The sequence below is a fragment of the Alosa sapidissima genome, chromosome 3 (genome assembly GCF_018492685.1).
Source record: "Alosa sapidissima isolate fAloSap1 chromosome 3, fAloSap1.pri, whole genome shotgun sequence".
NCBI lineage: Eukaryota > Metazoa > Chordata > Actinopteri > Clupeiformes > Clupeidae > Alosa > Alosa sapidissima.
In genome coordinates this window covers 16,522,192-16,547,019 of record NC_055959.1, presented here as the reverse complement: position 1 = coordinate 16,547,019, position 24,828 = coordinate 16,522,192, and the positions used below count along the sequence as shown (strand labels likewise).

Here is a 24,828-nt window from a genome sequence, read left to right as displayed (position 1 = left end):
TGATTACATGTGAAATCTCTGGAGGTTTCGAGCATCTTATGAGCACTCTACTCCAATGTCTAATCGTTTAATCATCTTTTAATTACTTCTCTGTTTTTCTAAGAACATCAATGAGTGTGTAGATCCATGTAGGTATACTGCATATGAGGGGAGAGAGAGATAAGATAAGTGTGTGTTTGTGAGAGAGAGAGAGGAGAAAGAGAGAGTGTGTGGGTGGAAATGGATAGAGGGATATGAATCCTGGAGGGGGACTCTCCCTTGCCACCGATTAAATGATTTAGTGTTTTATTTATGGGACTCATAAAATACACTTTACGCTGACATATTTAGCTCCAAACTGTGCCAATAACAGGAACAAGATATTACAACTCTGAGACTGTGTTTGTGTATTTGTGTGTGTATGTGTGTGTATTTGTGTGTGTGTGTGTATTTGCTGACCAATGAGGCATTTACATATACATATCTTCCTCAGAGACTGGTGTTCTCCCAGTAGGACTTTTTGATTTCTTGCTAAGCAATTTACCGTACTGCCTACACTGACTGACTTATGAGTTTCTCTGCTGAAGGACATATTTATGGGAACATTTCTACATATTAGAATAATACATATATGTACAGGAAATAGGCAGGTAGGTGCATGACACTTCAAAAAGCTACATAAAAGCACTTAAACTATTCTGCCTGCAGTTTATTCTGGCTCTACAGGAAATCCAGTGGATGACTCATGATGACAATTAAACCACAAACGTATTGTTATTGAAATTATGTCTTACACTCAATCTATTTCCACTGATGAGCTGTTTTTATAATCCATGGTAAAAGTCCACAACATTAGATCCCAAAATAAGCTTAAAATCTCTTCACATTTTCAAAATATGTACACTAGATTCCAAATGACCTCCCACACAAAAAGAATCTATGAACCATGTAAAAACTTCACAGGATAAATGCCTGTCCGCCTTCATCTGCCCAGAAACATCCCTTAAAATGGATCTGGGCTTTTCAACCCAGAAGCTACGTGGAAATCCTGTCCTCACCAGGCAGGCAAAGTGATGCTGTTTTAAACGTGGCTAATAAAGTGCTGATAGATGTTATTCACTAGTGTGCAAGTCCTCCGTGAGCCACCCAGCAATAAATGCTGCTGCCTCTGCTGCCTGATAGTGGTGTGTGCCACAGGTGCAAACCACCACCCTCCCCTCATGCCCTGCTCTGTTCTCGACCACCATAAAAACCTGTCTGGGTACCAAAATATCAGCCATTAAGTGGTGGCGACTGGTAAACACTTGCCGTGCGTCAACAAGGTGCAGCTGCACCTCATTTAGGCTGATTAAAGGCAATGCGGAGGATTGCGGAGCTCGCACTCAACGCTTTGGGCACGACTGCTGGGAGACGGCAAATTTGTGACAATGACAAATTTATTTGTGAGTGTCGGAGAAATTTCATACCATCTCTGCGGCATTTGGTAGAGCCGCCTTTGAAATGTGTGTTTAGGTGGCTAGTCTTTTGTTAAGAAAATGGTTCGTATTGATCATTTCCGTGCTTGGTTGGTTGCTCATCTTTTGTTGAGGAAATGCTAATATGGGTAGTAAGAGTGATTATGAGCACTTAGCGTTGGACTCACACTGGGATCTCAAAAACCAACTAAACCCCCGGGGTCTTAAATCGATGTACCTGAGAACACTGCAATGCTCAATTATGGGAGACTGACAGCTAGAGATAAGCTAAATATCCCCACGCCAAATCTAGATAAAGGCACATGCAGATACTATGCACATAATGGTTGAGTTTTGTCCTCTCTGTGCATTCATGATGTGTATGTACTCATCTGTTCATTTTTCTTGTAAAGTCACAAATGGTCACAGTTGGATGTATGCTATATACTCAAAGGTCAGGCATTGAGAAATTGCCTCCAAGAGAGATCAGTCTGCCACATAACAAATATCTTGACATTAACACAGACCTTTAAATAAGATAAGTTTTGTTCCGCTATCACTGAAAAAAAAAAGAAGTTCAAGACCATGAGCAAGTCTGCTGAGGAGTGAAATCAATAATACTGTAAATCTATTTCAAGTAAGATGCAGTAACAAATTTTCACACTACAAATAGCTGATCTCCAGCAGAGGGTTCTTCTCCACTGGTTCCTCTGGCAACGGCTTGACACTTCCGTTTTTAGCTCCATTAAGTAAGGCCGGCACAGTTCCTGGGGGCCCAAAACCTGGGGCTTTCCCTAGGCAATCCCCCGCCGCCGCCCCCCTCCCGTTAGGGGAGATAAGCTCTTGCGCCTCTGAGGCTGCCACCTTGTCGGAGAGCAGTGCGCACGAGGTCTCGGCCTGTTGCCGGCTGATGTTCCCGTTCCCGTTCTGCGCGATCTTGCAGATCTCCGTCATCTCCGTCACCTCCTCCTGATCTTCGTCATCGTCGTCCTCCTCCTCCTCGTCGCCGCCGCGCCGCACGACTCTGCGCAGGCTCTCGCGGGGCATGAGCACGTGGCGCCTCTGCTGCTGCAGCTGCTGCAGCTCTTCGTCCTGCGGCTCCCCGGGCTCCTCCGGCCGCTGCCGGCCGCCGCCACGCTGCCCGCTGCCGTCTGCCAGGTCGTGGTTGTCCACGCGGCGTGACGAGCGGCACAGCGCCTTGCGGAAGCCCCGCTTGAAGTTGTCCGACATGAAGCCATAGATGATGGGGTTGGCGCAGCTGTTGGTATAGGGCAGCACCACCACGAAGTAGAAGAGGCCCTTGGGCACGTTAGGCAGACGTATGATCAGGTTGAGGATGTTGAGCGCGTAGAAGGGCAGCCAGCAGAGCACGAAGACAGCCACCACGATGATCACCATGCGCGTCACCTTGCGCTCGGACTTGCGCCGCTTGGTGGACGTGGCGTGCACCTTCTTGCCCGAGCTGCGGATCTTGATGACAATGAGCAGGTAGCACAGGATGATGATCAGCAGCGGCAGGAAGAAGCCCATGATGGAGGTGAAGATGATGAAGGCGGCGCGCCACACGCTCTCCGGCTCCGGCCAGATGATGTTGCAGTGGCCTCTGTGCACGCCGGCGAACACCACCACCGGCAGCACCACGGTAAAGGAGAGCAGCCACACGGTGGCGTTGACCACCTTGGCCACCTGTGGCCGGCGCCACTTGGACGAGCGGATGGGATGCACCACGGCCAGGTAGCGGTCGATGCTCATCACTGTGAGGCAGAAGATGCTGGTGAACTGGTTGATGCCGTCCACCGTCATCACCAGGCGGCACATGAGCGAGCCGAACGGCCACGAGTGCAGCGCGCCCTGGACGGCCAAGAAGGGCAGGCCCAGCATGAAGAGCTCGTCGGCGATGGCCAGGTTCAGGATGTAGATGTTGGTGACCGACTCGGTCTTGGAGTAGTGCAGCACGATGTGGATGACCAGCGTGTTGCCGCCCAGGCCGATGACGCACACCACAAAGTAGATGAGCGGGATGAGCACGCTGGATATGGCGCCATGCGGGTTATCCAGCATCGTATTGTTGCTGTTAGTGAAGTTGCACGAGTCATTGGCGCTGTCGTTGAACTGGTCTACTAAAGGGTATGTGCTGGTAAAATCCATGGTGCCTTGCTTACAAGCCCACAATGATCACTAGTCTGTCCACCCTTGGGCTACTGCATTAGTCCTGAGGATTGGAAAAGAAGAATGTAATAATTACATAGCTATACATATGCATACACAAGCTATAGTTATTTACAAGCTATACATATAGTTACATACCAGTTAAGTTATTCAGTACATGTGAATTTTTCTGGGTGAAATGAGGAGAATCAGAAGGTTACGCATAACAAGGTGTACAGTAATTGATAATCCATATAACAGTGCTTTAAACAAGACCCAAATATTAACCAGCTGTTCGTCTTAGTTTTGCTTTAAGACACCAGCTAGCGTCACAGGAAAACACTGATAATGTAAGCAGTCAAATCCTGTCATGTCATCAGCCATAAAATGTCCCGAAATGATAAATAAAAGCTTCGCTAAAATGACATAGTGATCAAAGGCAAGGAAAAGTGTACACATGACAAAGTGGTTCGGTGGAAACAAACAGAAAAACCCACAATTAACTGATAAGAGGGAGTGGATAGGAAAGACATGGCCGCATGGTGTGGTCAAGGTTGTGGGTCAGACAGGAAACAATTAAGTGAGATGGAGAAGGTTGACTTTGCCCTGAACTCTGTGTTTGGCCAGCCACAGTGCCTATTGACAACTCAGATAAAATCAACAGCGCATGTTCCCACACACAGACAGCACAGCTGGTACTGATAATTGATATTTTATCTGCACCCAGGATGTGTGGGGAGACATCCAAGTGTTTTGTGTCAGTGCGTTAATTAAGTGCACATGTAACGAAAATGTGGCAAGTTGTGTGTGTGTAGCGTGCGTGCGTGCGTGCGTGCGTGCGTGCGTACATGCATGTGTCTACTGATGTATGAAACACAGCTCTGCAAACAAAGTGCTGACGTGTCTGTGTTTGACCTCCTGGAACACTTACACCTGCCTTTCTCCCTTTCTCCCTTACCCATATACCATGCACCAATACACACACACACAGAAATGAGATTTGACTAAAGACAAGCAAACCTCTATCTTTTTCATTAAATAACACAACACCAGTGTTGGGAGTAATGCATTAAAAAAGTAATGTAATTACAGTAATGCATTGCTTTTTGCTGTAATGCAGTAATGTAAGGCATTACCAATACAATTTCACTAATATTTTACTCGGTACAATTCTCAGTAACTGCAGTTACTTTTCTTTTTAATCCAAAATTGAGAAATGCTCAATTGGCACCAGAGAAGATTATCCAAGAATTAAAAAAGTAATCTATGCTGGTCCTGGAATTTGATTGCCTTGTTTAGATGACTATAGAAAGGGAATTTGAGTTATCTTTGCCATTCATGCAACAGATCTAACATGGTTAGGCTATACTTCTCATTTCAAGCAGTGAGAATAACTAAAATGTTGTTTTTACAGACAAAGATCGTAGCCATTATTCTCAAACTATTTGCATTAAGTCTACACTACTGTAAGTGGAAGAAAAGGCAACCAGCAATGATGAGAACCATTTAAAGTCAACATACAATTTCACTATGGCTATATTTTACTATATTAACTTGAGTGACCTTTGGCCTTTGGGGCCTACATTGTCCCATGAGCCATAACTGCAACCATTATATTGTTCTTTTGTTAGCCTTAAGCCTAGCTCAGTCATTATGCCATACCACATCACCTCCTGCCGTGTAATGAGCTGCATTGAACACATGAAGATCTATTGAGAACACCAAATCCATATTTCTTATTATATTATATTACTAAATTCATATTATATTACTTTGGTGAAAGCAATGTAAACGTAGTGTAATGCCTTACAAAGACAGTAATATTGTAATGTAACAAATTACTTTGAGATGACAGTAACAAGTAATAAATAATGCATTATGCTTTTGGAAGTAACTTGCCCAACACTGCACAAGACATACACACACTCACAAACTCTCTCTCTCTCTCTCTCTCTCTCTCTCTCTCTCTCTCTCTCTCTCTCTCACACACACACACACACACACACACACACTTACTTATTATGTGTGTTAGGGAACAGATAAATATTGTCCAGATGGTAGACACTAGGAATTGTGTCTATTGTTGAAGAGACATAATTTTATTGGATTTGTGAAGTTCCATTGCTCATTAAAAACTCAGTTGGACAGAATAATTTCCTCTGGCTTTGTTGCCAACACAATGCAGGAACAAGCTGAGAACATTTGAAGAGTTCAACAAAAACTAGAATGTAATGCCAGAGGAATTACAATAGTGGATGGAAAGCTGCTGGCTTAATGTTGGTGGGGAAATTCCTGGAAAAAAACATTAAATCACTTAATTTTTGAGTTCATACAAACCCTTGTACCAAAAGACATGTGTCAAGGCGTTCTTGAGATATAACACTCAAGGTGTTTTTGACCTTGACATTTGACTTTTGACCTCCAACATCAATTCACTTCATCTTTGAATCAATACAAATACTCATACCAAATTTCAGGCATGTATGTCAAGACATTCTTGAGATATCGCACTCAGAATGTTCATTGACTTGACCTTTGACCTTTGACCTCCAACATCAACTCACTTCATCTTTGAGTCCATACAAACACTTGTACCAAATTTGAAGCATATGCGTCAAACAGTTCTGGAGATATAATGCGCAAAGCATGAGATATGGCTGTGACTTTTATTTTGACATACGGGAAACACTTAAACAGGATGTGTAGTTTTAGGGAGCACCAGATTGTATGCATTAGAAGCTGAGACAGTTGATTTAGAGACGGTTGATAAAGCGAGACGATTCATAAGAGGGTAAATTCTGGCACGTTGTGACGTGGGGTTCGAAGCTGTCACGCCCATTTAGGAGTCTAGCGGGAGGTCCAGTGTCTATGTATTCCTATGGGAGAAATTAACATTTTCACGGAATATGACCAATCCCTACATTCAGCGATGTAAGTTTTGAACCCATTTTCTAGAAGCCACATGTCTCCCTAACATTCCGACATTGAAATTGTATTTTCCAACGAAACAAATAAAGACAAAAATAGCTTTGTTCGTGATCTGTCACTGTCTCCTCAAAGCTCTGGTGCACAGCCACCTGTTCTCAGAGGCTCTAAACTCAGAGATGGTTGATAAACTAACATATTTTTTGCTAGAACTAATAGACTACCACAAAGTTGCTGAACATATGTTACTTCAGGTTTGTTTGCAACAATATATAAGTTTAACCAAAGTTCTTAGCTGCTAGCTAGCTAGCGAACATTGCCATTCACTTTCCGTTTACTGTGCTAACGTTAGCTAACTAGCTAGCAAGCTCGTTTAACAGGGCAAAATTAAATTATTCATTCCGTGTCTGAAAGAGTGTTTCATTGGCATCACACACAAACAATGACTGTAAAATAGTATACAAAATTATATGTATATGTTATTATTGCTTATTCAGAGAAAAGTTTATGTTTTGACACGCCTATTTAGGAGTCTGGAACTAGTGCCATTTCGTTCCATTGGTGAATCGTCTTATGATTCATCTTAGTTAACTATAGAATCTTTGGTTGATTCACAGGTGACACCTGTGCCAGTGTTCTAATTAGCCCGGGAACTACTCTGGGAGCTTAAAGGTGCGATTTGTAGGATTGTTACCGAACGTTCTGTAGGCCAAAATCAAAACACTGGTGAACGCTCTCAAGACTACCAGACGCGAGCCTTTTCTGGGTTGCCAGATGTAATGAAGACTTAGCTAATGTTCGTTGACCTGCAGCTGCTTTAACGTTTCTTCAACCATGACCTAGCTACACATTACGGAAACAGTGAAAACAAAACATACCTCTCTAACCAACGTAACATATTTAGCTGAAGTTAGCGATGCAGATTAAGTTTAGCCTAGGCTACCTGTTGTGGAGAAATATGGCCAGCTCTGCGTCCGACTTGATATTCTTCGTTTGACTAAGACGTCACCATCTCAGGAAGCTCCTCCGATGTCCACTTAATTTGTTTCTTGTTTTAATTTTGGAAATTTGCCTGCCTCTCGTAGGCGTTCATGACTACAACTGACAGCTGTTGACAGTTGGCGCTAGCCCATTATTAATACGCTATTCTAGAATTAATCGTTCAAAACATAAACGAAAATTCCAAGAGATTCCGCACCGTAACTCTTTTTTTTTCATGGGTTTTACGGGGTTTTACGGGTTAGAGTAATATTGTCAAATAAGCCATTACTTCAATTCATCGTGTTTCCTTACTCTCTGACAACATATGGTGATCATTTTTGGAATGGTTACAGTTTATTTTCCATTATTTCCTACATACTGGACCTTTAACAAGCGCAGCTGCCTTTAGGCCATTATGACATCACAGCTTTTGAAGTCTATGGGGGAAAAATGAGCTTTTTAACATTTTTAATCCCCTATTTCTCAAAAAGTATAAACTTTTAAGAAAATCTGAAAAAATACATCTCTTGCCCCAATCCAGACCTACAAAACGGTTATTTCAACATGTCTATATGTTAAGCGGTTAGAGTCGCATTCATTCTTGAAAAGGTAAAAAAATAACTATAATAACTAGAAATGTGATTCCAAGGAATTACCAGTGCATGAAAATGCAAAAGTTGTGATGTAAAATATCATGTATAGTTAAAATCGATAATATATAGATGGTTACTATGGTGATGCTAGGATAGACATGGTGGTTGCATAGCTTAATAAAAGTTGATAGTTTAAAAGTAAACAGTTTAAAAGTTGAATGTAGATAGTTTAAAAGTTGTTGATAGACTGATAGTTTAATGCGTGTTGATAGACAAATAGTTTAAAGGCTCTATATAGGTAGATAGTTGACAATAACTGACAGTTGGAATGGCTCTAATGTTTGCTAGCAGTTATGCTAACTATGCTAACAAAGCTAATAATGTTAACCAAGTTACTTAGCTAACTTAGCTAATGTTTTCTAGCAGTTTTTTTTTTAAAAATGCTAATAATGGTAATGCTGCTAACTATGTTAACAATGCTAACCATGTGACTTAGCTAACTTAACTAATCATTTTTAGCAGTTATGCTAAATAGTTAATTATGTCAACTATGCTAACAATGCTAATGATGCTAACTAGCGAGTGAGGACTTTTATTTTGAAACAGTTGAAGGCAGAGGATACAGTTGATGGAGTCATAGTTTACTGACAGTTACAACAGTTGAGAACAGTTAAAAAGTTGGATAGTTTAAAGGACTTTTATTTTGAAACAGTTGTGGGCAGAGGAAGCAGTTGAACAGGATCTGTAGTCTTAATAGAGCCATATTGTATGCTTAAAGCCTGAGACAGAATATATAGTTTAAAAGTTAAATGTAGATAGTGTAATGGATGTTGATAGACAGAAAGTTGAATGGATGTTTATAGGCAGATTGTTTAATGGATGTTGATGGATAGTTTAATGGGTGGATGAGTGAATGGTTTGAAGAGGATGAATGGATAGAACGTTGGATGAAATGTGCCTTATATCCTTGTAGAATGGAGAGACACAGAGAAAGAGTTGACCTAGTTCAGCAGAAAGCAGTTGATACAGGTGCAATCAGTTGAACTGGCTCTTTGATGGGGCCTAGATGAGCAGCTGGAAGTTGATACAGGTGCAAATCAAGTTAATTAGCCCATTGTGATGTTATCAGCCCAATGTTAAGTCTATGGGGAAATTTTGAGTAGTTTTTAATAAATAGTTTAAAAAGTATAAAAGTTACAAAGATGAAAAATACAAAGCCCAGATGTCCTAAGTAAGACCTACGTAACATAGTTTGAATGAAGTTTCTACGTTAAACGTAGAAGTTGCATTAACTGTGTTAGAAGAAGAAGAAGAAGCCTAGGAAGAACAGTACAGTGCATTGTAATAAGAAGCCAGGAGATATAATTATAGTGGATTCCATCCACTATAATTATATAAGAACATTATATATTCAAATCTTTTGATTAAATACCAAGGATATCTAAAGGGTAACAATAAAACAATAAAATGTGTGTGAATGAAACAATCAAGCCTGTTGATGCTTTCTTTATGATCATTTCCCACATCTGACTGGTTGAGATATTTTAGCTTGGATGTTGCAAATGTTGGCAATGTTGGCTATAATTGCTTTGTGCGTCACTGTAAGCATGCTAAAATGAGGCAATATCAGTTGTCTGAATGGGCCCCATGCCCCCACCAGCTGATGTTAGAAGTTGTCTGAGGCAGATGTAAAGCAAATTTAACGCCTCAAACATTGACTGTGCAATATCGGAAAAAAAAAAAACTAAAATGTTTAGTTCAGGGTGACATCTGTGGACTAAAATGATCTAAATGAGCAGTTAGGAGTTTTGTAAAAAGTCGAGCTAACATCCCAGAAGGCATTCAAAACCTTTTAAAGTGTAGCCCAGTTAGGCCTAATAAAAGCTTGTTAACAGGAGTTTTTTGATGATACAACTGGTAATGCAATGCTGTGAACATATTTTGTCCATTTTTATTAGCGTTTTCTATTCCTGACAGCAGAACTACAGAATGGGTGTGTTCGAAACGGGAGACAGCTGCCTACTGCCTCCCTCCCTACATAGAGAGCTGTCTCACTAGATATGACTTTGGATTAAATGCATCTTTTAAAAACGAGCGTAGCACTCTAGAATCTTTGGTTAACACTACGGTATGCCGTTAGCAAAGGTCTGACGTTAAACTAAATGAGCTTACGTAAGCTAGCAGGCTAACGGTATAAATTAGTTTTACGGCCGGCAGATATATCAGACCAGACGCTATTAATGGTTACAACAATGGCATAATCAGATAGTAAATTGTTTATTTCTCATCTCTAATCTACAAATCTAAGCAAAATAAGGTCACACAAATGACATTTTAAACAGATTCAGCAGCCATTACCGATATCATCCGCCATGTTTGTTTACCTTTCACAGCTGTTTCAGACATTGCCCCAAGGGATAATGGGTAGGAGGGAACATGAAGTGTGCATCGATGCTGCCTCCAAAAATGACCGTTATTTGGGAATTCTAAGATATCTTAAAAGGCAGCAGAATTTGTTTTTTCGGTTTCGAACCGCACTTGCTGCCTTGCTCCCCAGTTAGATATCTTAAAAGGCAGCAACTTTACCCGTTTCGAACACACCCAATATGTGGCAAGAAATGCAAGTGGAAACGGCGAGTGTTTTTATCTGTCTTCCTTATGAAAATTAAATCGAAAACGATCCCAAAACAAGTTCATTATGAAAGCTCAATAAGTGTAACCTGACTCTCGCCAGATGAATTTTGTTCCGCCTAGCTCCACTCATCCATCTGGGATCGATCCATTGGAGTGGTGCTTTAGAAGGCTGGGCCTTATTAAAAAATCCTTGCATAAGATTGGATAAGCCACTTGTCCGTCATCTATTGACGTGCTACTTCAACCACTCACATCGAAGCCAACCTGTGATGTGAGCGCTGAGAACAGTCTCACAGTCGCTTCTACGCTACGTCACATCTATGAAACTCCCACCCTGCGTCCTGATTGGCTATACCATACAATCTTGTGCTGAAATCACTCTCAACGGAACCGATCCCAGATGGATGTGAGTGGAGCTAGGCGGAACGAAATTCATCTGGCGAGAGTCAGGTTACAGTAAGTGGACTTTAGTGTTCCTGACTCCTGAAACGCAAGGAAGTGTGCTGCAAGCCAGGAGATGTGGTCTACATTAAGCTGAATAATTCTGCTGAGCGAAAGGCAGAGAGAAAAAAGATAAGCACATCACAATATCAAAAGTGAGAAAATCCATGTATGGTAAACGTGCTAATTACCAACCATTTCGTTCGGAAATTCTAAAACAACAATGTTTTTTAATACTTCAAAATAACGTTTGATAAATGAACCTTACATTTTCCAGTAGCCATAGGTGTGTAGATTTGAACAAAATCTAGTTTGGTTCTTACACGCAGTCTTACAACACTATTTACAGCTGTTCGAGTTGCGGTAAAATGTAATTTTTGGTACATAGCTAATTTAGATACACTTACTGTATGGTGTGGGTGCTTGCGTTTCTTTATTAATCCGCCGTCTTGGTTTGTATAGAAATTAATATTAAGTGACACATACACGTAAGAGGTTGGAAATACTGGACGGTTGGTAATAGCTGACGTTCCTATATTATGCTTCTGTGTGGCCAACCCTCTCTCCGAAGGAGTGTCATATTGATATGACTGGAGTTGACCCAGGCAGACACTGGCTAGGTCAAATCAGAACCACCTAAAGGCTTAATCACTGTGAACTGAACAATTTTGGACTTCAAGAAGCTGGTTCAAATAGGGGCACGAAGCTTGAAAGAGCATATGCTTTCATCTGCTCTCATCAAGTTTCATCAATCTGCTTTGATGCTCAAGTGAATCTTAATCTCTCATCAAAGTGTAAGATGGTGATGGCCATTTTTGTTATCTGAATCACCCTGAACATTGAAAAGCCCTTGGCAGTCTGAATGCGCTGAAATATTTGCTGCTGGTCTGTTGTGGTGTGTGATTCATTAACAGTGATGAGTACAGAATGAGAAATGCACATTGGTCAACGGACATATCTGTAGTCAACAAACATTCATTCTTACTCCTTAAAACACACACACACGCACACATACACACACACACACAATTACAATGCCACTGAGCATGGATAACACTGTGATATATGTAATCTCTCGACATGCAAAATGTCCCCCTTGCATGCAGCTCCCCATTCACTTATCATAGTAAAAAAGACATATGAAGCTGTTACAGTCTATAGGCCTACATTTACACCAAATGTAGATAAAAGGGGTTATGACAGGATTCCACACACACATGATCATTCTCTATCTCTCTCTTTGCTCCGACTTGCATGACTCACAATGACAATCCAACAAATTACCTGTACGCGTCTCCATTAGGCAGAAAGAAATTCATTTGTCAGGACAATTCAGCTGCGAACAAAAAGCAAACAAGAGGATAATACAGTAAGTTGATTTTCCACTCAATGCATAAAAAATGGATGACAGAATAAGTCAAGTCAAGTCAGTTTTATTTTTAAAGCCCATTTAACATGCACATAGTGCAACCCAAAGCGCTCCAACAAACAAGACACATAACAAGACAAACGATGCCGGATGGAGCGGCGTAGTCGCCAGCGTGCCCATGACATCAAGACATGACAAATACATTTAAAAAATAACAAATACAAAAAATCATGGACGGAGTGGCGTAGTCGCCAGCGTACCCATGACACCAAGACATACAAGGCAGACAACAAAACAAATAAACAAATAAAAAGTGAAAAAAAAAGAAAATATATTTAAAGGAACCGTATGTAAAAAATGTATTTCAATTAATCATAAAATTGCCCTGATATGTCACTAGACATTAAGAAATCATGTTCATTTCAAATACTTATATCACTGAGTAGTCTGGCCAGGATATTGTCATTTAAAAAGTGAAGTTGCAGCCCTCAACTGATGTTGATGTTGTCATGTTGTGTTTTGGCCTAATGCGCCACCCTCCACCTATCTACTAATCTCAAAGTCAGTAGAGTTTCGGCATCCGGTTGCCAACTCTGCCAGTCAGAGGGGAGGGGAAGGGGATACACCGCTCTACAGTAATTTGAAAGTGATTGTAGTACCAGTTTTGGCCACAATCTTACATACGGTTCCTTTAAACAGGGGAAAGATGATGTTCAAATTAGTCCAATTTCCAAACCAGCTGAAAATGTCCAAGGGCAATGATGATCCGTGAAAACTGCACAGAGTGTCTTCACAACCGATATGCCAACAAAGTTCTTTAACGTTAGCAAATGATCAACCCGGTGAATTCACTGGCAGTCTGGAGATCACGTTAATGTTAGGCCTTGTAGACTGCAGTCTGGAGATCACAGGAAGCACAGAGAACTGAGAAACTGATGGCTGTATTCAAGCAACACATTCACAGTTGATGACACAACACGCGCACACACACACACACTGTATCTAAAAAACATTTCTTGGTTTCAAAGGGGAAAAAAAACTCAAAAATGTAAAAACATGCCTCAACGCTCAATGGAAAATGCATTCTCACAATCCTGATTTTTCATGAAAAAACAGCTCCTTTGAAAGCTGCATTGTGACTGGCTGAGAGATTTTAATAACCATTGGTCTATGGTAACCAATGCCATACACAGAGAACACACGTCACATGTCCTTTTATCACTCACAGCTCTGAATACCTCACAAACTACGGCATGCTGATGGCACTGGAATGTACAGATCCTGGACTGTGGTATGGTGGCGCCGTGCGGCACCATCTCCTGGAATTCACAAGCCAGCTCCATTCAGGCTTGCACCCTTCCTTAGGCTTGTCTAAGGCCCCGCCGGATGAATGCCTTATCTTAACAAGCCTCACAGATGTTGCACTCAGGACAACATTTTAATTTGTGTGGAGGGGAGGTGGAAGTGGAGGTTGCCACGGTCCCCTGGCATACAAATGACTGTGGTGCTCCTCCTGCTGCTGTTGCTGTTGATCAGCCTCTTTCTCGTGGCGGCACACAGGGGAGTCATCCATCGAGCTGCAGAGGAGCACTCATTAAGTCGCCCTGTGGCATGTGGTGGCGTGGAGATGATTGTGCCTCTGAGAGAGAAGAATCCAATCCTGCCCCCCTCACACACACACACACACACACACACGCACACACACACACACACACACACACACACACACACACACACACACACCCTTCACTACAATCTCGGAAACTAGGGAGAAGCCAATGCGCATCTGGAGGCAGAGTTATCAGTCTTTCCAATACAAGCCTCTCATCCAGCACAATATATTTTAAGTGAAGTTCAGGCTTCCTACTGAGCAGCACAGAGCACACACTGGCTGAGGCCTATCATACACCAAACGGACAGAATACAGAACAGATATGATGCAAGTTGTTTGTGCAATCACACTTGGCACCTGAAGCAGCATGGCAGAGCCGACCGACTCTTAATACAAGAAGTGCCAGTCTACACAAACACTATCCCACTCCACCAGACTCTACCAGAGTTGACAAGTACACACAACCGGCAAACACCTCCCACAAGTCATGCATGGGGATTCACATTCCTAGGCCCCCCCTAACCTCCTCCATCCGACCCCTACTGTAAATAACATCAAGTAAATATTCCCACAGCAGTGCCCCGCAGCAGGTTGAGACAACACTGCTGGCTCTCCGGTGTGCTTGTTGATAAAAGGCACCAGGAGGCTCTGCCAACACCGCCTGCAGGTCACATGACTAATCGGCCAATCAGGCTCTAGCTGCTCCCAGTGTGCCACCTGCCACCCAGTGCATCTCTCTCTCTCTCTCGCACACAGTCTGTCTCTCTTTCTCTCATCCGCTCTCAGGTGCCATTTGATACTGCGCCACCCTTTGATGCCAGCTTGACTCTTTGACGCTCTTTGATTAGGAAGAGGGGCTGTCAGCCCTGGCTGTCATTCTGAGATCCTTCTCACCATCTCTCTCCCTCTCTCTCTCTATCCTCTCCTACCTCCTCTTGTCCTCTAACGTCATCCCTCCCTCACAGCCCTCTCTTTGCTCATTTGTCCCATTTGTGTCTGGAAAAGACAACTCTAAAAACATTCTCTTGTCAACATTTCATTTTCCCGCGCTGCCTCATATCTCTTGTTGCCGTTCGATCGTGGCATCAACTCCAAGAGAGTGACATGGTTGTATTATTCATTACAGGGTGGTGGACGCCCTTGGAGTATTACACAACCTCTTAGTCAGAAGACTGTCGGTGCCCACGTTGGAGCTAAAGCGAGAACAGATCCTTCATGGCTAAGATCTGCTCAGTAGGTTTCAAATGCAGCTCAGCTGATTAGTGGAAATGTCAGAGGAAAGGGCAACCCTCCCTCACTCCCTCCATCTCTCTCTTTCCCTCTCTGAATGTTGTTTTTTCCCTCACAGTGAACATAAGATTATCATGATCTCTTCTGAGATAATACACACTTACAAGGATCATAATGCATCTCTGCCGCCCACTCCATTATTGCAGCCTCAGAAGAGCAGCAATCATGTGGTACGTAAGTCACTCTCCTTTCAAAGAACTCACAAATTTCCTCTTTGGTAAACATTGTTTGTATAATGCCTGCAGCCTTTCATGAGATCCCATCCTTCAGTTTAAAACGGTAGCCTTGAAGCACTGGTACATCTCATCTTGATTTCAGCTCACCTTTAAAAATGCCTTGGGGACTGGGGGGGGGGGGGGGTGTCCTGTAATTATAGAACATTTTTCCACAAAAACAAGACATACAGTACATGGGAGAGAATAAATTACTGGTGCGTCTGAGGTAGCCTATCAGTAAAATAAGACAAGCCAAATCACGGCATTCTCAGTAGGAACAATGGGTGGCTAGGTGGGAGTATCCTGTTCCTGAAATGGCTGTACCCCCCCCCCCCCCCCCCACCCACACACACACACACACACACACACCTCTCTCTCACACACACATACACACACACTCTGCGACTTTATCATGAAAATGACTGTTCTCAGCCAGCCCTCTGCATAACCTGGCCATTGCAGTAACCTTGCTGTTGCCAAGTAAAAGCCAACTGCACTCCTTCCTGAAATCATTTGCTTCAAATAAAGCTTTTGTCAGATGTGACCTTCAAAGATAATCTATTCACCTCCTGTCAAACAACAGAACACTTTTCAGAGCACCTCTATTGGACTTGCAAAGTTCCTTCAGCTCTCATTCAACCAAACGTTGTTTTTTCTTTTATTACAGTGCATGAAAATGCACTGTTCTGTTATCCGAAGTCTTCTTCTTCTTCTTCCCACCAAATTTCTGCGTCTAATTCAGCTTTAACCGTTTAACGTATAAACTTCGTTCAAACTTTGTAACGTAGGTCTTGAAAAGGACACGTGGGGAATGTATTTTTCACTTTTGTAAACTTTATACTTTTTGAGATATTAATAAAAAACAAGCTTATTTTTCCCCATAGACTTAACATGGGCTGATGACATCACAATGGGCTAATTAACTTGATTTGCACCTGTATCAACTTCCAGCTGCTCACTACTAGGACCCATCAAAGGGCCAGTTAAACTGATTGCACCTGTATCAACTGCTTTCTGCTTAACTAGGCCAACTCTCTCTGTGTCTCTCCATTCTACAAGGATATAAGGCACATTCCATCCAACTTTCTATCCATTCATCCTCTTCAAACCATTCACTCATCCACCCATTAAACTATCCACCAACATCCATTAAACAATCTGCCTATCAACATCCATTCAACTTTCTGTCTATCAACATCCATTATCTAAACACTATCTAAATTCAACTTTTAAACTATATACTCTGTCTCAGGCTTTAAGCATACAATCTGGCTCTCTTAAGACTACAGATTCTGTTCCTATTTCCTCTGCCCACAACTGTTTCAAAATAAATGTCCTCACTACAATAATTCACTATTAAATAATTTAACTATTTAAACTACTCAACTATTTAACTGTTTAGACATTTCAACTGTCAGTTGTTATCAACTATGACTCCTGCCAACTGTTTCCAAATAAAAGTTTGTTTTGCATTTTATGTTAATATACAGTATGTTTATATTTTCATGCACTGGTAATTTCCTCGAAATTACATTTTCTAGTTTTGTGTGCAATTCATTTCAGTTTTGTATTGGAGTTAATGGACTGAGCCTTGAATGTCAATAAATGGCTATCTGGCTAGATAGAGAGAAATGTTGGGCTGAAGTTAGTACTGAAAAGCAGTGTACCGTTAAGTCAGACAGGCCACTAATGGTCCACCCGCCTTTCAGCCATCAGCTTGACCAACACTAACTAAAGTTGCCTTGTAAAAGGAAGGAGGCTCTTTTAAGAAGCTGTTCTGCCGTTCCTTTTCATCTGCAGAGCTCACTCCACAACACCCATCACCCCCCCCCCCCCCCACCCCCTGCAAGCTGCAGAGGATCACTTATCTATACCTACTAGCATGACAAGAAGCCCCCTGAACTAAGCCGTTCAGCCAAACATAATTGTCAGCCTACTCCTCTAATAAATGATCATTATACTAGACGAGAGTGGTCCTGATTGAAATATCTCACACGATCCATTAACCAGGTGTGCAGGCAGTGCTTGGCAGACTTCCCCAGAACTATCATTACACACCTGGCAATGTTAAGGGCACATATTCAGATCTGCTCAGGATGTGAACAAGATGTGAATACAAACTTGCATAAAAATGTGGATGAGAACCGCAATCTGTCCAACGCACCCTTTATACTGTCATTTCATACGGCACTTTGCTTGGCAGTGAAGCATTTTGAAGGAGCCATTCAAGTCACTCAGTGATAATATCGCCAGTTGGTGCAAAAAAAAAGGAAAAACAAGTAGAGATGCCTTGAAGGCACTATGTAAAATATACACTACAGATGTCAAAACTGAAATGTGGCTCTGTTGTGAGAGCTCCTTTCATGTGAAAAGGACCAGTGTGGGTGTCTCACATAGAACCCTCTGAGCAAGAGTATACAGAGAAACTGAACAAAATTGAGCGCAGTTCTCTAGTCAGCGTGATGCAGCGCCCTCGTCTGCAATGACTTTTACTGACCGTACGACTATAAATAGCAGCACTGAGCATACATGAGCTCCATCCAAAGCAAGCAGAGAGAGAGAAAAAACAGAGCAATTCTTGGTCATTCTGAGCCTTTGTGCTCACTGATGTATAGGCACAGATATAACTTGCCCCCCCTGACTGATAATGTAAATGTCTGAGAGTCTCCCAGAGGACACAATCAACTAATTGGATATTTTCTGTTAAACAGTGTGGGACGCAGCAGGGGACAATAAATCTCGGCAAAGTCACTTCCGACCGTCTTTGTTTGCATGTGTGGCTTGCCTAATGAAATCTGGTCCATCTAATGCTGTAGCCACACACAAGCTGGATCAATGCTCAACATTTATTCTGAGAGGATGGCTGTTAGTCCAATAGGGCTGCAGCTAACAATTATTTTTATAGTTGATTAATCTGTCGATTATTTTATAGACTAATCAACTAATTATTTGATTGATAAATGTCAGAAAACAGTAAACAAAAATGTGATCATTGTTTCCCAAAACCCTAAAATGTGTCCTCAAATGCCTTCTTTTGTCCACATGCCAAAGATATTTAATTTTCTGTCATAGAGTAAATGTTCAAGTCTACGAAGCTACAAGCAGAGAATTCTGAGGTATATTCTTTAATGCCCCAAACTAGTCAGTACTACCTACTGCTAAAATAGTTGATTAATTTACTGTAATATTTGTCAACTAATCGAGTATTCGTTTATCAATTAAGTTAAATGTTGCAGCCCTAAAGTCCAGTGCAGCAGAAGTTGTTCTGGAGTACACTTCCTGTATGGAGACAGGACAGTGTGGAGGGGCGGAAAATAAGTGGGAGAGATATTTGGAGTAGGGCGCTCAATCCTGTGCTCCTACTTGCACCCATCCATAGAAATGGATGCTATTGCTTGCACCACTGCAGCTCTCCTGAAGAAGTGATTTTTATGTGGAGATGAGGCAGGATGAATCCTCCAGCCAGACGTGGAGCAGACAAGGGAGACGACTCAGTGATGGCAAGGGGTGTGTGTATGTTGGGGGGGGGGGGGGGGTAGCTGTCAGTCAGAGGGCCACTCGCTCACTGGGATCAACGGGCTGGCAGCTCTACTTGTCGCACCACAAAGCTTTTGAACTTGAAGGCACACACATACACACACACACACACATGCATGTACATACACACACACACACACACACACACATTCATGTATTGTATGTATATTCACCACACTTACTGGAATAGTTTTTCCACCCCACATACAAATAAACAGCTCCTAGAGGAAAATGTGATTTGTCAGTAATTACTTTGTCGTATCACACACTCGAGGTGCCAGGGCAGCTGCCTGTGCCACTGCCTTTGTCCCAGACTTCTGTGATAGCGACATACTGGCAGTCTGTCACCTGAGCACCGCCGTTGCTGAGGATGACAGTGGCTTGGCAGAAGTTAGGGATCCACTCTCATTAGTGCCAACAGTGAAATGTTTGAGAACAACAAAAGAAACAAAGAAAGAAACAAAGAAACAAAGAAAAAGAAAAGGAATAGAGGAATGAGTGAACGAGACATGGCGCAGACATGACACAAGGCGCACAAGGTCATTCTAGTAGGGGGAGTGGCACTTGCATGACTGGTGTTTGAAGAACTTATCAGCATTTAGCATTCATAGCAAATCTTTCTATAAACCCCTTTCTCTCCCTCTCTGTGAGCTGGTTCACTCTTGACACAGTTTTTGCATTAGTTCTTGCATCTGTGGGCTGTTGTTAAGATGTTAGTGCTACAGTAATATTCCCCCTCCATTATCAGCCTCTACTAATTAGATGACAACATGGGAGTCCACACATCACAGTGTTTTTGCACTTTCACGTGCTGCTGACCAAGTGTCTTGCAAAACCTTGGTGTTTCTGTATGAAATACAACCAATTCTCTCAGCGCTGTGACACAAGTTGCTCTGGTCTGCGACAAACAGTCATTGTTGGAGGCATTTCAAGGGGAGTATTGTTGATCCACCCACCGGCTTCACAGTATCATACATCTTTAGTGAGATCTTGAAGTGTGTTTATGCAAACATGTTTCGATTTCCAACATGCATTTGGAGGTCAAGGCCAGGGTACTCAATGTACAGTATACACAGTGTATGGATTCTTTGCCAAAGACGTTTACTGCCACAAGATAACATTCCATAAATGAGTTACCCCTTCATGGGCTTATTTGAGTATTGAGAAACCATGAATAAAAAATATGAAAGAGGTGACCCTGCACATCACAATATGAATATCTGGTTTTGATGCATTACCCCTGAAGCTTGAAAGTAAAATAACATTCTGTCTTGGGAGAGACGGAACAAAATTAAATCCCCTCTAAATCTGTGCGTGGATAAACCGCACACATCTCTAATGCATCTCCACATTATCTCTGGAGTGCTTTTGGCTCGGGCCACCTTACCCATGATATCAGGCTCCATCTCTCGGCTTTCTCATTCTAATTCTGCCCCCCTCACACGCACACACACAACACACACTACCCCACCACCCTCCTCGTCTGCTCTCCCCCGTTTCAAAGTGACTGTCAAGATGCCGCGAGAGATGCACACGGTGACCATGAAAAAAACCAACACATACATCAGAGGAGATAAACGCAAAACCTTATTTTCTGCCTCTCTGGTTCCCACTTCAGTAGTTTCAGTCGTCTCTCCTTAGCATTCTGTTCTGTCTCTCATCTCGCCTCAGCATCTTCTAACATTCTTAGTTTCATCTGAAATGAGTGGAAAACAAAAGTGGCTGTTTGCTTTCTCAGTCTTTGGACACAGGCTCTGCTGCTCTCCGCTGTCTTTGTCCTTATCGGAGTACACTTCTGGTACTACCAATTAAGCAGCTTGTTTAAAACAAATAAACAATCAGCACAATATTATATACATTCTTATTATAATTCATTTTAATTTCTTTTGGGTTTTTTTAAACGAATGAACAAATAAGCAGTGTAATATCATATACATGCTTGTTATTTCCTTTGAAGAGCAATCAATTGTGTAAAGATTGGCTTTATGTGTAAGCTAAATGTAGGATGTTGACAGCTGGAGTGATTTGGACAGCATATATACAAACATACATGAACAGGAGGTGATACATGAACAGGAGGTGACAGATGGCAAAGACAGAAAGCTATTCTTGGTGAGAAAGCTGTAAAGGTGTAAGGAGCATGTGTGGTTGTGGGAGCCGAAGTCACGCTAGATTATTTGTCCATGATGTGAGAACCCTGGGGGAGGGCACCTATGGAATTCTACAGACTCGGAGTTGTGGGTGTACATACACACACATTTACATTTCTATATGTTCAAGTCCAACCTCCTTTGACCCCCCATCCCTTGCCTGCACACACACACACACACTGATACATATGTACATACATATGTATGATACACTGATACATATGTATACTTAACATTGGCTTTTACCACTGGTGTACATTATACGTTTTCTTAGAGGTGCAAGATTGTGTGTACTCATCCTTCATGTGGACAGGCCAGATGTGTATAACAAGGTATGCTCTCACCCACAATGAGAACAGAGTATAGGTTGAGGGACATTCTCTTGCAGTAATTCACGAGACAGTGCAAAAACAGTGGAGAGGAGGCACGAGCACCCGCCTATTAAGGTTGTGAATGAGTGCGCTCCAGGTGGATGAGCTCAGGAGTGGCCGAGTGGGTGGTCATCTGAAGGAAGGAAGCCATAGATCCCAAGGAGCTGCTAATTAGCGCGGGCGGATAGCTGCACTGGGGTCCGTTTTTAATCATCCCCTCTTCTACCATCCCCAAACCCTGCCCACCGAACCTCACCCCGCAGTGCTGAGGCCACAAACCAACACTAATGTAGATGCATGAGCTCTCTCTTTCTTCCCCTCCTCTCTTTCTCTCTCCCCTTTCTCTTTCGACCCCTCACTTATGTGGCTGTGCATCTTTTCACTGTGTTTCTACTTCTAAAACATGAGACAATGCATAATCAGTGACAGAGGGCTAAGGGATGCTGTCTCCAAGATATGCATGTATAAAAGACATGACTGACACTAAAGAGTAAGACTAAAGTAGTACTGTAGATGCCTTATTTAAAAAAAAGATGTACAATTGTCAAGGAACAGCTTACACAACATATTGATGTTGGAATATATGCCATAAATGTGAAATATGTGTGAATGTGAAAATAACTTGCATGCAAAACATTCTAGTAATAGTATGTTTGTGACATGTCCATGAATTACACTCTTAACATGTACCTCCACACTGTGTCTCTTCACTTCACACTGACTGCACAGAGTGGTCTGCTGGCCTGTGTTTAAATCACACTTGACCAGCACTACACTTCCACTCCTGATTGAGGGACTCACTGTGAGACTCTTGCGCCCACAGTTACTGCTGTGGGATCCACATTAAGCAGATCAAGTGTCCTATTTTAAATCCAAAAAAATATGTTACTATAAGCAAGTCACCCTGGGCCATAAACAACTTTGGAATGTAGTCTATTTCGTTGTAAAATGAAGTATAGACTTGACATCGAAACATGTGTAGGCAACGCGAACACTCAGGTTTTCTTGCACAAATAAGGAAATAGGGAAACTCACCTTACCTGAAACTGTTTTTGCAACGCAGATCCTGGAAATGTGCGTTGTAGATATCCAAAGAATTATGAAAAACTAGACTACGTTCGGAATGCGAGCGCCATGTAATTCTTTACTTGACAGCTAAAATCTTTACAGCTTTTAACAAAACCTAAATCAATTGCTACTCGCTCACTCAGCTGGGCAGATGTTCGTCAGTCATTTGGACTTAGAGCCCGACTTACATTGCGTCTATACAACTCGTTTGCAATGTGCCACCGCAAACCGTATGGCACGGGAAGTCCTCGGCTCAACATTACATCGCTCTACGCCATCGCTAGGCTGTAACCAGGTAACGAATATGAAAGGAGACGCCCCAGGGAGAAGCAGGGGGTGTTGAATCTACTCGCTCTTCTGTAATATTCACAAACTGTTTACGGGGAAACAGTGCGCGCGTAACAAACAATATGCACGAGCCGCGGTAGAAAACTTTTATCCTCCTACTGATATCAGTGAACGCCGTCGTTAATTGCGTTTCGTAGAGTATGTCTGAGGAAAGTTAACGTTAAGTGCCAGTCGAGATGCAGAGTCGCAATCCACACAGAGAATGTATGTGGGCTGTGATTACGCACGAGGCAGCGCTCTGGGGAAAGAAACCACAATTCTGTTGTGCCGGAGAATTCTGTTTTACACTCTGCCAATATAAACCTCCTTTTGACAAATGTTAATGTTTTCACCCTACCCCATGTTTGTGTCCATATCTAGATTTCTTCATCTTACATAAATATCCCAACAGCTTCATAATAGCCATTGGCTTGTGTCATTCTTAAAGAAACCAACATAGTGACTTTTCCCTTATTTCATAGAGACCTGACAGACAAATCGTTATAGGTTTTTTTGTGAGGCTTAGCTTTGGGCCGTGCGGCTATTGCAACTACCAACAGCAGATGGATGCTATTTTTCAGTTGTAACAAGGATCATATATGAAACATCTATATCATTCAGTGTCCAGTTTTATTTGTGTCTTTCTTTTTTATGAGAAGGGCATTAACATACTGGGGGCTGTAATTTATGCCACTACGTATGACATAATTAATACCCCCTGAAGCTAGTTGTCCCGTGTCTTTAACGTAGGCACAACGGGAACAGGGCTTTACATTTAGCACACTAGCAAGGAGTGGAGAGGAAGAATTAGAACATTTAGCTGGTTCTGAGAATCTATCAACAAGAAGCTTGTTTAACAGTGATAACCTGATTGCAGTAACGCGTCATCAAGGAGGAGAACCAGGCTGAATGAGAAAAAAAAGAGTAATCTCTGCTATGGTAATGGTAAATGTCACGGTTATGATTATGCAGCGGTTATATGGTTTGACTTCTTTTGTTCTCTTTGACATTTTGACATACACTCTGTTTAGTCATTCTGAGTCGCTGTGTGGTAACAGAGTGATGTTACCCAGACCCTATCTTTAGACTTGTCTGTGGGCCCGACTCCATAAGGAAAGACATGGAGAAATCAATAGCTCATTACTTCCTCTTGACTAGGCCTTGTTTGTTTGCAACTGCTGCCACAGAATCACTGATCTCCAGGCTTGAGGCCTTCACTGCTAAATCACCCCTCCCCAACACACACACACACACTCACAAGCCAAGCATCTTGAGAGTGTCCATGAGCCTGGGCACCATAAATAACAAGCCCAGTCGACAAAGGCATCCCTGTAGCCCTGAAGTTGTGGGATGCAATGGTCAAAGAAACTGAGGCACTTTCCTTTCAAAATATCCTATTTTCACACTCAATTCTGTCTCTTTGTGTGTGTGTGTGTGTGTGTGTGTGTGTGTGTGTGTGTGTGTGTGTGCGCATGTGTGTGTGTGTGTGTGTGTGTGCATGCATCTGTATATGTGTCTCAAAATTCAACATCTTCACAGTCTGTGTCCTGAAACACCACCCCCACACCACACACACACTCTCCCACTGAGTTGGAAAGGTCGCCCGGGGAGGCATGGTATTTTCCTAACAGAAACCATTAATAGAGGAGAAGGGCTGAGAATGTCAGTAGGTAGATAGAGGACCTGAACACCCTTTAGTTGAGTTAGATGTATATGAGAGTGAGGGAATGGAGA

The 24,828-nt window shown here is 42.3% G+C and overlaps 1 protein-coding gene across 4 annotated transcripts; it reads right to left on the bottom strand.

Annotated features, from left to right (window-relative positions):
• Nucleotides 1-756: 756 nt before the first annotated feature.
• On the bottom strand, nucleotides 757-23,279 carry LOC121706092 (somatostatin receptor type 5-like). Of its 4 annotated transcripts, none has more exons than XM_042087555.1 (3): nucleotides 22,735-23,279; nucleotides 20,765-20,874; nucleotides 757-3,645 (listed from the first exon to the last, which is right to left on the bottom strand). In XM_042087555.1, exon 3 carries the CDS (start codon nucleotides 3,579-3,581, stop codon nucleotides 2,097-2,099), a length of 1,485 nt encoding a protein of 494 aa, XP_041943489.1. In that variant the 5' UTR covers nucleotides 3,582-3,645; nucleotides 20,765-20,874; nucleotides 22,735-23,279; the 3' UTR covers nucleotides 757-2,096. The 4 variants fall into 4 exon arrangements, with proteins under 4 accessions (XP_041943489.1, XP_041943488.1, XP_041943490.1 ...); XM_042087554.1 differs by having other exon boundaries at nucleotides 22,740-23,279; XM_042087556.1 differs by lacking the exon at nucleotides 20,765-20,874.
• Nucleotides 23,280-24,828: the final 1,549 nt, after the last annotated feature.